The sequence below is a fragment of the Vicia villosa genome, unplaced genomic scaffold, assembly GCF_029867415.1.
Source record: "Vicia villosa cultivar HV-30 ecotype Madison, WI unplaced genomic scaffold, Vvil1.0 ctg.000366F_1_1, whole genome shotgun sequence".
NCBI classification, from domain to species: Eukaryota; Viridiplantae; Streptophyta; class Magnoliopsida; order Fabales; family Fabaceae; genus Vicia; species Vicia villosa.
The window spans coordinates 278,387-294,524 of record NW_026705168.1 but is presented as its reverse complement, the minus strand read 5'-3'; the positions used below and the strand labels follow the sequence as shown (position 1 = coordinate 294,524).

At 38.7% G+C, this 16,138-nt stretch overlaps 1 protein-coding gene across 1 annotated transcript; it reads right to left on the bottom strand.

Annotated features, from left to right (window-relative positions):
- Positions 1–9,705: 9,705 nt before the first annotated feature.
- On the bottom strand, positions 9,706–10,509 carry LOC131627549 (uncharacterized). The gene has a single exon (XM_058898391.1). The coding sequence runs from the start codon at positions 10,507–10,509 to the stop codon at positions 9,706–9,708; it is 804 nt and encodes a 267-aa protein (XP_058754374.1).
- Between the last annotated feature and the right edge of the window lie 5,629 nt (positions 10,510–16,138).

Below are 16,138 nucleotides of genomic sequence, written 5' to 3'. Positions count from 1 at the left end.
TCGTTACCTATTTTCTTTTCGTGCGGTATTGCTTTCGGAGCATGATCTAAATATCATTTCTCTCGCATGCATTAGCACATAAAGTTTTGACCGGCCTCGTTGTAGGGTGATTTCTACATAAATCACTTGGCGATCTGCTTAACATAGCGCAATATTTCGTGTCCCGATTAAAAAAAAAGATCAAATATGGAAGAGAATTGTATGCGGTTGATTTATGACTTATGGAAATTTATCGTGTAGTCGCTATGATTTTATCAAGCTTCTGATAAAGTTCCATTGAATTTAAATCCGAGAACATCCTTCACTCACCATCGATCTTTCTTACTAACTTTGATAACATACTTGACAAGTTTCAAGATGGTTATCTTTAACATCTAACAACTAACTTTAATTTCCGCACTTTATTATACCGCTCTTTACATTTCTCGCTTTATCGCTTTATTTTATCATTTCATCATATTTACATTCCGCTATTTTTCCTTTGTCCATTTGGACATTTATATTCCGCCATTTTCTCTTTGTCCATTTGGACACTATGTTTATGTTTCCGCCATTTTCTTTTTGTCCACTTGGACCATACTTTACTTTTATGCTAAAACACTAATAAATAACAAAAATCTAAAAAACGCTTAAGGCTCTCTTTTGGACTATTGGTTATTATCCCTAGCATTTTGGAGATTCGGACTTATGGACTTAGGACCTCTGGACCCTTATTCCGTTATTACTCTGCTGTTATTCTGTCTGTCTGGCATTGGATTGTTGTCTGTTTGTACATGTAGGTATTTCCTTGAAAGTCCTTGATGGCTAATTCCAAGGCATTGATATAAGGATTTTACCCGAAAACAGCCGTTACTCTGCCCGATTTCCGTCAGAATTTTAATGTGCTTAATGCAAAGTGGTGCTAAAGATAATAAGTTCATATGGATCCCCAAGTGATAATGTGTTGGTTTAGTGTCGATATTCCAAAGGATGGGAAATCTACCTTGACTTATAATGTCAAGTGTTGGCTTCTTCTCCGGTTAGACCGTTTCTTTCCTTAGCTTTTATTTTACGCAATAGGATAGCCTCTTCATCTCCTCCCATTCTTAAATTTTCAAAATCTTCTCCCTTTTTCAAAAACCTTCTTATGTTTGCAATCTTTTTCTTAAAAACCTTTTCTTTTAAGATATCTTTTGCCCTTAGTGGCCCTTTTTCTTCAAAAGTTTAGACACTATTAATTGTCGAAACGAGTGGTTATACCCCACGATTTTGAAATTGATTGATATAATGAGATCTTTTCCGCGTGAGAGAGCTAGTGGCATACTCGTTGATTTTATCCGAGTTGGAGCCCTTCTTTCATTTGCGATGCAAAGAACTAGTTTGTTCTCATGCTCAAGATCAATGGCTGAGTATTTCTCTCCGACGAAGATAAAGTGTTTATTCGTTTTTTTAAATGTTTTCCCTTTAAGCGGAACTACATTAGCTCTGACTTCTCCATTGCACCGAGGAGGTATGTAGGCACAAGGCTTAACGTCTTGCCGAGCTTATTTTAAAAATAAAACAAACTGTTTTTTAGCACACACACAACACAGATTTTCAAAAAGGTTCCTGTGGAGTACAACAGATATGAGGGGTGCTTAAAACCTTCCCCTTGTATCATCAACACCCGTACCTAAGATCTCTTATTTTGTTTTTAAAACAAATTTTGGGTTTTCTTCGTTCTTTTCCCTTTTCCTTTGGAAATAATAAAGCGCGGTGGCGACTTTCACTGAAATATTGATTCGAGTCAATCCTATGGCTTTGATCTCAAATTTTCCCCACTACAAAAAAAATGGCGACTTCACTGGGGATCCAGTTTTAAGTGTGTTAAGCCTATTTTTGTTTATCTGTGTGTTTTATCTGTATATATTATTGTGTGCTTTGTTTGTTTATTTTCTTTTTTCTTTTTGGTGCTCGATGGTTCCTCTGTGATGAGATAAAGTCCTAACCCGGACTTTTGTGAGTAACTTGAGATAGGAGGTGGTAAGACCAATAGTTGCATGTCAGGAGCAATCCTTAACATGAGCATCATATGGTGGAACCCCAATCAGTGGAGGCCTCATGGAAGGTAGTAGATGTTGTTACGAACTATCGTAAGAACACTATTACTTTCAATAGTGAGTGTCCGTAGAAGCTGAATGGCCTAGAACCTTTTAACCCATCTAAGCCTTTTTAGGATGTAGTGCAGAAACAAGATCAAGTACCAATTTGAGCTTGTTGTCATGCGATGCTACGCTCAGACGAGGTCTTTTTAGGCATATTATTGGCGCCCATGAGCAATTGTGCGTGCCGGTAGTATCCGATAGAAGATTGAAAACTCTGGGAACCTTTGTAGAACCCGTTCGGCAGGTACAAAATTCCCTAGTACATACCTTTGTGGGTGGTTCTTAACTTTGACTCCATGCTCGTGACGTCGAACCTTTGAACCCTGTTTGTGCGACCATGTGATCTTGATTGTGATTGATGCATAAACCATGCATCCATGCATTCATTTGATTTCTAAGGAACTCATAGGTCTTTCTTTGTAAACATCATAAGTTTCATCAAACTCAATGGATCTTGGGTGTTGATGGGGTAAAAACTCTAATCCACCAAAATGGATGATTGATCTTGATGATAACTTGATCAAAGCTTTGATCCAATATAGGATTTACCTCCTTCATGTTTTGATGTTTACAAATTAATAACTTGAATTCTTTGAAAATCAAATAAATAAAAAACAAAAAACAGCAATTGCATCATTTGCATACATACATCCAGGTTGTCCAGAAAACTTATTCTCGTCTGTCTCCATCTTCAGAGTGGTTTGCTTATCTGTCAAGCTGATTCCTCGACACATTGAACTAGAAGCATGTATCTGAAGAGTATGGAAGAACTTCAACAAGACCAAGAGTTGATAAGAGCAGAGGTTAGCCAGTTGAAAAGCCAGATGGGTCAGATTGTGGAAATCCTGCAAGTCTTGTTGAAGAGAGAATGCAACATTCCTTCGATTGATACAAAGCAAGTGGATACTCCTCTAGCCTTTTCTGTTGCTACTCCAAATCAGGGGCAACCATCTGTTATGTCATGTGATTCATATTTTAGAGTAGAGAAGGAAACGCTTGTTTGCTTTCCTCGATCAGTGCTTCGTAAGACTCTACATCAACATTCATTGTCTGTTCCTTCTCAAGGTAACAAAAAGCAGAAAGAAGATCAGAATCGCGATAGGACTCATTTTGATCCTATTCCTATGTCATACACTGAATTGTATCCTACATTGGTCCAGAAAGGGTTGATTACAACAAGAGCTATGTCGCCTCCTCGAAATCCTCTCCCTGATGGTTTCAGATCTGATCTTCATTGTCCTTTCCATCAAGGTGCAGCAGGCCATGATTTAGAAAGATGTTTCCCTCTGAAGGAAAGAGTTCAAGAGTTGGTGAGGCCAAAGATGCTCTCTTTCAAGGATATGGGTCCTAATGTTGTCACTAATCCTTTGCCAGATCAAAGTGGCTGAAGATAAGTCAAAGCCCGATTTTCCTAAAGCCAAGTGTTTCAGACGAGATAGCTCATCTTTGTTGCTGATTAGTCACTAGGCCTTGTTTCTATACTGTTTGTATTTCCTTCATTGTATTGTTTGCTTTCAAACTTTGATTGTTTCTGAATGGTGATTTTAATTAAATGAGCATTGCATATTTTGAATTCATTAACATCCACTGTGTTTATGTTTATACCTTCATTTACAAAACTTTTTCTTCCATTTGCTTTCTCTATCAAACTTGTGTTTTATGCAAAGATTGGAGGGAGGATGATGACAACGAAATACCCAAGTTGTTGAACTGTATGCTTTCGAATAAAACTTTGCTGATGATGTATAGGCATTGTTTCAATTCCCAAAAACTGGTGAAATAAGGAAGTTAATCCCTTGTCAACCCCTCTAAGCCTTCGAAGTTGGTGTTTCTTTCTGTACGGAAAAACCCGCATTTTAAACCTGGGGCAGGGTAGTTCTCAGTTAATTTGGCTGTGCATTATATTTTAAGAGAATCATTCAGTACACCTTTCCACAAAGGTTTCAATCACAAGCTTTCCTCCGCATACGTCAAAGAAGTGTTGGAGATATCAATCAAAAGCCAATGATGGTTCATCAATCATTAAGCAAGGCAGTCACTATCTTTAAAAAAATGTATCAAAAAATATACAATTAAAGAAAATCCTGCTAAGTCAAAAATCAAAAAGATGATTTAGGCAAAAATAAGGCATCCCGCTGACTGTAAGTTCAAAAATAAACAGTTCAGGCAAAAGTTAGGGAAATCAAAAGAAAAGATGAAAAAGAGAAGTCAATAAATTCCTCAAACAACAAAATGTTGTGATATCAAAAGGAAGAAGCGACTGCCATTTCAAAGGTTCTCTTTGCTTGTGAACTATCATTATCAAAGGTGCAATTCCATAAGTCTCTTGGAACTTGAATGCATGAAATGAATTAACTGAGTTTTAGGACTGGAGATCATCACGAAGATGGGATGGGTACAATCAAATTTTGAGCCTTATATCCTTTGTTTCTGAAACTGTGAACCTGACCACGTTACAACCTATGAAAGACCTAATTGAAGCAAGGTTTGTTTGAAATCATACTACAACAAGGTTGCGTAAGTTGACTCCCATGAGATTTTCCAATCATTTGTTTTGATATCATATCTTTGCTTTATCTTTCACTTTGAATGTCTTAAACCTTTATGTTTTGACCAGTGATTCCATTTGCCTTACATATATAACATCATTTCAATAATGACTTTGATTTCAAAAATATGCTTTGAGCATCGCATTAAAATTACCATTCTTGAATGAACATTTTTGCAAGTAAGCACTCATATTTCAGGAAGTTCAAACAGTCGAGAAACTTGATCAGTGATCCTATCAGGGGCACGTTACTTCAAGATCCTGTTGTTCAGATGTTCATTCAAGATTTGTTGATCAGAATATCATTTCAAGACTTGTACTGGGGCAAGCCATCCCAACATGCATTTCAAGAATTGAATCCATGATCAGTTCATCCCCAGTACAGTTCAACTGAAGCCATGATCAGTTAACTTACAACAATTGGTCAATCAGGGGCAATATTCTTCAGCAATCCTCAAGCAGTTCATCAGTCCTTCTTAGAGGATCACTAGTCTGATACAGTTATCAATGTGACAAGAAGTATGTCCAAGCATCTTCTTCGTAAGCAGAATTGGCAGAGTTCCCGTGTTGAGGAATCGAGTTCCTATCGTGCCTCACAAAAGAGTCTCCCTCAGTTGTCACAAACAATTGCATTGCATTGATCATATATCATGCATAGAAAAATTCAACATCATGCATTGAAACAAATTTCATACTCATTTGCATTTTCCGAGGTCCTGTTGCTATCAACATCTTCACCTTGAGATCAAAGTCCAACTTACTTGGCACCTATCCAAAACAGATACTTGTTTGTCTTGTCCGTCTATTGTTGTTCCTTGATGTATCCTTTCTTCATTTAGGGCCATTCCTGGATGTTATGATTTCTCTCTCTTCTTTCAGTGTCATTCCTGAAAGATTTACACCATGTTTTATCTTGGTTCCCTTCAATCATGTTTTATCTTGATTGTCTCTGATCATGCTTTATCTTGATCACTTTCGACCATGTTTTATCTTGGTTACCTTCAATCATGTTTTATCTTGATTGTCATTTGATGTTATCCAATCATGTTTTACCTTGATTATCCCTTAATGACATCCAATCATGTTTTACCTTGATTGTCCGTTGACGATATCCAATCATGTTTTACCTTGATTGTCCGTTGATGATTATCCAATCATGTTTTACCTTGATTATCCTTTGACGATATCCAATCATGTTTTACCTTGATTGTCAATCGATGTTGCCCAATCACGTTTTACCTTGGTTGTCATTTGATGTTGTCCAATCATGTTTTACCTTGATATTCATTTGATGTAGCCACATTCATGTAGGCCTCAGATACTCTCTTCTCGAAGTTCAATCATGTTTTATCTTGAAAGCTTCTCTCGACTGTTTCTTTCTTTTGTGAAGTCCGATTCTATTCCTAGATGACGTATACCTTTTCCCCAGTGGAATCCTTTCTTATCTCCCCAGTGGTGTTATACTCCTCTCTATTCTATAATCATACTTGATGCATCCATTAGCATCACATCATACCTTAGGTTCAAAAATTGTGTGTTTTATATTTAAGTCTCTTCAATTACGTCGAGCTGAGGATTTTAACCCTCACATCTCCGGATATAAGAAACTTAAATAGGGGCATCTGTCATACCCCAATTTTTGACCCTAAGATCATACATCATTTACATTTCAATCATCAATCAAGATCACAATCTTGAGGTATCAGTTTGTCTTTGAGAGGAATCATCAAGCACTTTTAGCTTTTTATTTGTTTTATACTAACCAAAATCCAAAAATATGTATTTTGTCTCTTTTGTTCATATTTTACAGGTAAAAGATCGGGCAGAAATCAAAACAGTGCAAGAAAACGGATTTTTGAAGATTTCATTATGGAAATCGATTTACCCATGAGGGAAATCGATTTCCCTAGGGCGAAATTCAAAAAAAATATAAGGAGGGAAGCATGACATCATTTTGGCACCTTTTTCTTTGATCATTTTTGTTATTTTTACCAATTTTCCACCTCACCAAAATTAATTCCCTTCATTAAACATTTTTTAACCCCATTTTACCATTTTTACCATTTAAATACCATTTAAACACCAATTAAACACAAGTTAATTACCAAATGCAAAAAGACCAAACTACCACTACTCTTGCTCCCATCCTATAAATAGAGGTCTCTACTCCCTCATTTCTCAAGCTTTTGATAGCCAAAAAAGTTCTTGCAAATTCATTTCTCAAGCTTTGAGAGCCAAAAAACCCCTTGCAATTTCTCTTCTCATCCCTACCAAATTCACCAAAGCTCTTTGTTCTTTCATAAAGTTTATGAGTCACACCTTGAACCTCACAAACTTTGAGCTAAGCCACCTTTCATTTCACTCTTTTTTCTTCAATTGTTGAGAGATCAAGATTTGTGTTGGTGATTCTTGAAGTAGATCTAAGTTTTGTTCAAGATTTGGTAATTTTCTTCATCTTTATTCATCCATCATAATGTGATTCTTTTGTGCTTGTGTGTGATGCATCTTTGATGCTATATTGATGATATTTGCTGGTTTTGTGATGGAAAATTCGTGCTCCAATTGATATGTGATCATAAGGTGTTTGTATATTTGTTCAAATCAAGTTTCATGCCTTTAAATGATGTTTTTGCTGAAATTTACACTGAAGAAATCGATTTCCTTAAGGCTGAAATCGATTTCATGCTGTACGTAACTTGTTTTTTTTGAAAACTGCACTATGGAAATCGATTTCCCCCTGCATGAAATCGATTTCCTGCTGGCAGAATGTGGTTTTTTGCCTTTTTTATGCTTGTTTTGGTTTCCTTCTTCCTCCACTTCATTAATATCATTGGATCTAGGATGTTGATATGTTTGAAATGACCAAATCCATAATATTAGATGAATGATATTAATGATAGTGTGAGTTGATTATCTTTTATGCATTTTATTCTTCTTCTCCTTCTTTTTTTTCTTTTGATCGATGAAAGTCTTAATACCTTGAGAATTCTTATGGATTCTTGGTAAATACTAGATCGTTACCTATTTTCTTTTCGTGCGGTATTGCTTTCGGAGCATGATCTACATATCATTTCTCTCGCATGCATTAGCACATAAAGTTTTGACCGGCCTCGTTGTAGGGTGATTTCTACATAAATCACTTGGCGATCTGCTTAACATAGCGCAATATTTCGTGTCCCGATTAAAAAAAAAGATCAAATATGGAAGAGAATTATATGCGGTTGATTTATGACTTATGGAAATTTATCGTGTAGTCGCTATGATTTTATCAAGCTTCTGATAAAGTTCCATTGAATTTAAATCCGAGAACATCCTTCACTCACCATCGATCTTTCTTACTAACTTTGATAACATACTTGACAAGTTTCAAGATGGTTATCTTTAACATCTAACAACTAACTTTAATTTCCGCACTTTATTATACCGCTCTTTACATTTCTCGCTTTATCGCTTTATTTTATCATTTCATCATATTTACATTCCGCTATTTTTCCTTTGTCCATTTGGACATTTATATTCCGCTATTTTCTCTTTGTCCATTTGGACACTATGTTTATGTTTCCGCCATTTTCTTTTTGTCCACTTGGACCATACTTTACTTTTATGCTAAAACACTAATAAATAACAAAAATCTAAAAAACGCTTAAGGCTCTCTTTTGGACTATTGGTTATTATCCCTAGCATTTTGGAGATTCGGACTTATGGACTTAGGACCTCTGGACCCTTATTCCGTTATTACTCTGCTGTTATTCTGTCTGTCTGGCATTGGATTGTTGTCTGTTTGTACATGTAGGTATTTCCTTGAAAGTCCTTGATGGCTAATTCCAAGGCATTGATATAAGGATTTTACCCGAAAACAGCCGTTACTCTGCCCGATTTCCGTCAGAATTTTAATGTGCTTAATGCAAAGTGGTGCTAAAGATAATAAGTTCATATGGATCCCCAAGTGATAATGTGTTGGTTTAGTGTCGATATTCCAAAGGATGGGAAATCTACCTTGACTTATAATGTCAAGTGTTGGCTTCTTCTCCGGTTAGACCGTTTCTTTCCTTAGCTTTTATTTTACGCAATAGGATAGCCTCTTCATCTCCTCCCATTCTTAAATTTTCAAAATCTTCTCCCTTTTTCAAAAACCTTCTTATGTTTGCAATCTTTTTCTTAAAAACCTTTTCTTTTAAGATATCTTTTGCCCTTAGTGGCCCTTTTTCTTCAAAAGTTTAGACACTATTAATTGTCGAAACGAGTGGTTATACCCCACGATTTTGAAATTGATTGATATAATGAGATCTTTTCCGCGTGAGAGAGCTAGTGGCATACTCGTTGATTTTATCCGAGTTGGAGCCCTTCTTTCATTTGCGATGCAAAGAACTAGTTTGTTCTCATGCTCAAGATCAATGGCTGAGTATTTCTCTCCGACGACGATAAAGTGTTTATTCGTTTTTTTAAATGTTTTCCCTTTAAGCGGAACTACATTCGCTCTGACTTCTCCATTGCACCGAGGAGGTATGTAGGCACAAGGCTTAACGTCTTGCCGAGCTTATTTTAAAAATAAAACAAACCGTTTTTTAGCACACACACAACACAGATTTTCAAAAAGGTTCCTGTGGAGTACCACAGATATGAGGGGTGCTTAAAACCTTCCCCTTGTATAATCAACACCCGTACCTAAGATCTCTTCTTTTGTTTTTAAAACAAATTTTGGGTTTTCTTCGTTCTTTTCCCTTTTCCTTTGGAAATAATAAAGTGCGGTGGCGACTTTCACTGAAATATTGAGTCGAGTCAATCCTATGGCTTTGATCTCAGATTTTCCCCGCTACAGCATCCTATGCTAAGTTTTTTTTTTAATAAGCAATTGATTATAAGAACTCGCACTAGGGGTGCAACCCTTACAAACAAACCGAACTACTCGGAAATAAAACATAACATATGAACTTTATACCATTCATAAAAACTACAAGACTGAAGCAAATTGGAAGACCTCAACCAACTCCAAGAATGAAACATGACATTAAAACACACCTTATCAAAACTATACTAAACCTTGTCAAAAATCATGGAATTCCTCATGGTCCAGAGACTCCAAACTGTGGCGATCCAGATCAAATTAATCTTCTTCCTAATATTGACTTGTTTCACCTTCTCTTGAAATCCTCCAAAGTCTAAAAATTCTGCACACGAAAATGGAATATCAACACCCATCCACAGGTAAATTCTCCTCCAAATAGAAGAAGAAACCGCACACGAGAAGAATAAGTGAGACGGGGATTCCAAGTGAGATTTGCAAAATTCACAACAAAGATTAGCGGATGCATCGAGAATTCCTCTTCTACTCAAGGCGTCTTTGGTTGGAATTCTATTGATACACACCCTCCACATAAAAATATGAATTTTTCTAGGAATGCATTCTTTCCAAATCACCTTCAGATTTCTCCTAATAATAGCAGACCAGGCTGGCTCCTTTTTAGACTCTATTAAACCTGCTACACTAGCAACCGTGAAATCTGCAGCATTAGGCAACCAAGAGAAATCGTCTTTCCCGTCCCTAATCAACCTAACAGAACTGAAGAAGTCCAAAAAAACCTGCCAGTGTCCCACCGGTCCGCTGTTGTCCGCTGCGATAGGGGTTAGGAGATCAGAATGAACCATTCTGTCCACAAGCCAAACATGATTGGAATCCTCCCAGCCGACCAGATCAGCCACCGAATGCAGAGGATTAACAGCAGCAGCGAAAACATCTGGGAACAGCATTGCAAGGCTGGAATTAGATCCAGTCCACAAACCAAACCAGAAAGACACGTCCTTACCCGAACCAACAGTATTGAGCACACACTCCGCCATACTTCCTTCTCCCGAAAAAACCGAGGCATCGATACTAATAATATCCCTCCACCATAAAGAGTCCTTAGCTTCTTTCGCTCACTCCTCATTGACCAACATCTTCACTTTCTGAACACCGTACCCCATAACCAAGAAATCATGCCATAAAGCCTTGTCATCCGTGAGAATCCGCCATTTCCACTTAAGAAGTAAAGACATGTTCACCTCCTCGACATCTCTCACTCCTAATCCTCCTTTCTCTTTCGGTTTGCAGACTGTATTCCAATCCACCCAATGCACACATCTCTTCTTCACATTGCCACACCAAAGGAAATTGCTAAACATACTACGGATCTCTTTAATCACCATACCCGGAGCCTTGTAAAAAGATAACATGAAGGAAGGAATAGCACTCAACACAGAATTGAGAAGCGTCACTCGTCCCCCTATGGAGATGTTTTTCCCTTTCCACTTAGAAAGCCTACTTCTCAAATTATTCAAAACTCTCACCCAAGAACTCTTCCTCCTAGGATTCGCCCCAACAATAATGCCAAGGAACAAGAACGGAATGGAACTTTTGGAACACAAAAGAAAGGTAGTAGCTGTGTTCAAAAAACAGTCACCAATATTCAGCCCGCACACATTGCTCTTCGCGAAATTGATCTTCAGCCCCGAAACTAGCTCGAATCCTCTCAATAAAACCTTCAAGTTCCATATATTATCGAAGGAAGGTTCTCCTATAATAATGGTGTCGTCGGCAAATTGGAGAATATCTAACCTACCACTATCTCCATACTTGAAAGGCTTGAATTCTCCTAATTTCACCGACCTCGTAACCAACAGAGTTAGGCCTTCCATGGCCAAAACGAAAATGAACGGAGAGAGCGGATCCCCTTGACGTAATCCTTTGTGCACTCTGAAATCCTTTGTAGGACTACCATTGACCAAAATGGACATGAAACTAGAGAACACACACGTGTCCATCCACTTCAACCAAACCTCCCCAAACCCCATGCTCCTTAAAACGAAACGAATATAATTCCATGAAATGGAATCATAAGGCTTCTCGAAGTCCACCTTAAGCATAAGACACTTTTCTTTGAATCTTTTCGCCCAATCAATCACTTCATTGACTAACAGAACCCCATCCATCATGTTTCTCCCCGGAATGAAAGCAGATTGATTCATAGACACCAGATTACCAATTACCGCCTTCAACCTATTAGCCAACAATTTTGCTAAAATTTTATATAGACTCCCCACTAAACATATAGGCCTATATTCGGATAAGCTTTGCGGATTATTGTTCTTAGGAATAAGGACCAAGAAAGAAGAAGTAATAGATTTCACTAACGTGCCCCTAGCATGAAAGTCGGAGCAAAACTTCATAACATTCTCCTTGAGAAGATCCCAAAAGGACTTGAAGAATTCCATCGTGAATCCATCCGGCCCCGGACTCTTATCACCGCCACAAGACCAAATCGCCTCCTTTACCTCCTCTTCCAAGAACGGCTTCTCCAACCTCTCCCTCTCCAAAAGCTCTAAAGATTTCCAACCGAGAGAATTAGGAACCGGCCTGCTCTCCGCCTCTTCTTTGAAGAAACCATTGAAGTGATCATGAATGTAATCTTTGACATCCTTCACCTCCTCCACTCTACCCTTATCACAAACTAGAGAACAAAGCGAACTTCCTCCTTTCCTAGTTCTTATAGCATTATGAAAGAAACTAGTATTACGGTCTCCCTCCGTGAGCCACGTTTGCCTAGATTTAAGTCTTAGAAGGCCCTCCTTTTAAGATATTAGGTCCCAGAAAGATTCAGCCGCATTAGCTCTCCTTCTCACCACATCTTCCGGAACATTACCTGCAAAATTAACAAATTCGTTATCTAAAAAAGCCATGTCGTCGATGGCGTTGTTGATGTTGAGATTTAACCACCCAAACACGGTTAAATTCCACCACGAAAGCCTCTTCTTAAGAATTTTCATCTTCTCCACCAAGCAGAAATCGCCTCTCCCTTTCTCCTTTAGCAAACTCCATTCGTCACGAACGAACCTATGGAAATCTTTGTGTTTCAACCAAGCATTGTTAAATTTGAAAGCTTTAGGACCCCAATCTTTCAAGTTGTTGTTAATCCAAATGCGGGGGTGATCGGAAATGTCTCTTCCACCAATGTACTGACCCGCCACTCTCCAATCTTCGATAAAACACTCAGATAGGAGGAATCTATCTAGTCTACTCAAGGATTTCCCATTGTTTTTGAACCACGTAAACTTCCCACCTATTGTGGGCAAGTCCACCAACTCCATGTCTTCAATGAAATTCCTGAAACAACTTATATCTTTAGACAGCCCTCTTGTAGAAATCCCAATTCTTTCCTCCACTGTTGCTATAGAATTGAAGTCACCTTCGACACACCAAGAGCCCATAGGATAACTCCTCTTAAAATCGATAATCTTCTTCCAAGTCTTCCTTCTCACCGATTCCGTACAAGAGGCATAAACATTGACGAAGTATATCCTCCTCCCCTCCTTCTCCACGCAAAGCCCCAAGTAACCTTCTCCGCAAAAACTAAAAAGAATGTCAAAAAAATCTTTTTTCCACATAATGATCAACCCTCCAGATGCTCCAGATGAGTCCGAAGAAGACCAATCAACCTTTTCATTACCCCAAAGATCCTTGATCATATCCATCTTAACATTTCTCAGTTTGGATTCTTGTATAAAACACACCTCAGAACCACCCTTCTGAACTAGCATACCCACTCTCTTTCTCTTTAAACAGCTGCCTCCTCCCCTGATATTATAAGAAAGCACTATCATGGAACAACTCCGATAATCTCCTTCGCCTTATGACCTTTTTTCCTATCCCTAACCTCAAGCTCCTCTAACTTCTTGACAGGATCAAACTCAGACGAAACGTTATCTATTCCCAGCCTGTTTATAGAATTCCATAACCCATCCGGCAAATTTCCTACCACACCCTTAATAAATCTCATGTTACAATTCCTAATATCAGAGCTAGAAAGGGAATCGCAGGTAAGAGGGATTCCTTCAGACAAGAAATCACTCTTAGCAAATAGAGGTTTAGAACCTGGATTGGGAACGTTAGAAAACTGAAGCGCCGCGAATCTGTTGTCCATAAGATACCCAAAGTCTTCGACCTTGGACCCCAAATCCAAAACCTCCCTGATCTTCTTCCTAGATTTCTTCGAGTTCTTCATCAAGGAGCACTGTTCATCAAAGGAAATGTTATTGACCTCTCCCTTATCCACTTCACCTTCCTCTGCTTGATTACAACTAGACACCACTTCGCCTGTGGGCTCCTTCTTTTCTGAACCATCCTCTAAGGCCTTATTCAAAAACAAAAGAGGCCCATTGCTAGGCCCATTATTAAGAGCCAAAAAGTTGCCTAACACAAGTCCTTCCAGTCCCACCTTGTGTGCCACGTCATCGCTAGCATTGCGACAACTCTGGGAATTCAAGGAGCACGCGACTTGACTGCAAGACCTATCATCATACTCCGAAATACTCTCTGAGATACTAGGATTGAGATGGGTCCCCGCTGACTTCTCCAAAATCGTGAAATTGTAATTAATATTGTCTTTGTCAACACAGCCAAAATCCTCCTTTTCCAAAATAACATCCTTTTTGGCCCTGTCCCCCAACGAACTGTCTCCATTATTCACCCCAGAAAAAGAAGGGGCTACTCCTACTTTACCACTTAGATCCTTCATAGCCTCCTCGAACCCTTCATCGTCGCTCTCCCCGAACACCGTATCTGGGGAACCGTCCATGGAACCCATTGCCGAAGACACAGAGCCACCAGACGTTGAGCCAACAGACCTATACGTTAACTCTTCTATAACCATAATCGTCGTCCACCTTCCATCTAAACAAATATTAATTTTGTTTCTAATGGGTTCCAGACACTGAGTGAAGATCATGAAGGAGAAAACGTCCAGCCTATCTACCCTTGCTTCCAGGAACTCGAAACAGGCAATGATCCCCATATCGGAGAACAAAGTTTCGAAAAACCTTTTGTTTCGCCCTTGACAAGGGATACCGTAGACAGAGACCCACGCCACCCTATAGCATTCAACGTCCTCCGGCTTCCAAGATCTTACCTCCTTAAACCACTTGTTCTTCCAGACACCACCCTCTTCCAACAACGCTTTCAAGTCTCCTTCGACAGATTCCTCCAGCAAACACAGATTTGGACCTAGAGGAATAGCTCTAACAGTGAAAATCCGTTCCTCCAACAGACTTTTGCTCACACCATACGCTAGCCCTGGTGCCACGGAGATTCCCACCATAACCTTCTCCAATCCTTTCCTCTCCTCCTCCGAAGAATTAAAGAACATAGCTTTGCTAGCCTCAACACCACCCTCGTCGGAGATATTGTGGTTGCCTTTGACTGTGAAAACAAGATTACACTCAAAGATGTTTTTGATTCATGGCAAACTCAAATAAGCATTCAAACAACAAGGCGGAAGCAGAAAACTCAAAGAAAAGCAAGCATTGATCACTCATGATAGTACAGGATGATCTATTATGCTTATAGGTTGACTCAACACAAGCAAAACAAGAAGAATGCAGAAAAGCAGCAGTTAGGTCGACCTACTGTCAACCTAGGTCGACCTAAAATGAAGAAAAATCCATATACCTCTGCTAGGTCGACCTACACAACAACTAGGTCGACCTAATCTGAGAAAATATCCCCAGAATGCATTTGAAGAGGATTCTGGTCGACCTACTCCTTAAACAGGTCGACCTAACTGGGAGCAAAATTCTGCAAGCTCTGCTAGGTCGACCTAAGCACTACAAGAGGTCGACCTAACTGATCAAGAATGCCAAAAATTCTGTTTCTCTCATCTCCAACTGTTAAGCTATCATATATATTATCAAAGGTTCAATTATTCAAATGCAACACCAACGACTGAAAGATACACAAACGCTTCTCATCTTCGTTCTTCATCATCTCCAACATAATTACACATAATCATTCTTGCGTTGCGGGTTAGTGATGAGTTCGATAACGTCCATGGAACGGAATTGAAGATTCCTAGTGGGTGAAGGTTTGTGGGGTTTGTTGGTGAATAAAATCTGCGGGTTTTGTCCTCCACGACGGGTGGTGCTTGGGGGTTTTTATCAAGAGGCGTTCATTGAGGATTCGGCTGAGTGTAACGATTGAGGAACGGGGAGTTCAAGGAATCAAGACACTGCAGAAGGGAATTAAAGTGAAGCTCTTGGATAACCTTGATCTTGCTCAAGATTAAGGGGGAAGAAGATTCAAAGGATCGACATAATTGGTTTATCGTTTATCGCTTTGTTATCTTCTTTGTATATACTACTTTCAACATTAATGAAAGATTACCCAATTTCAATTTGGAATTGGGGGCAGACGTAGTCGTAGCGAGGACGATCGACGAACTGCCTAAACAAATATCGTGTTCTTGTCGCTTTTACTTTTTCATTTACATTCTGTTCATATTTGGTTATAATAGCAAATTGATCAACGATTCGAGTGTTAAGATTGTGAATTAAGAACTTACATAAACATCACAATCCACCACACATTGAATTACCTTCAATTTGATCATTATCACCAAGTGTTTGTATATTTGTTTCTATCACTCTTACTGCATTGCAA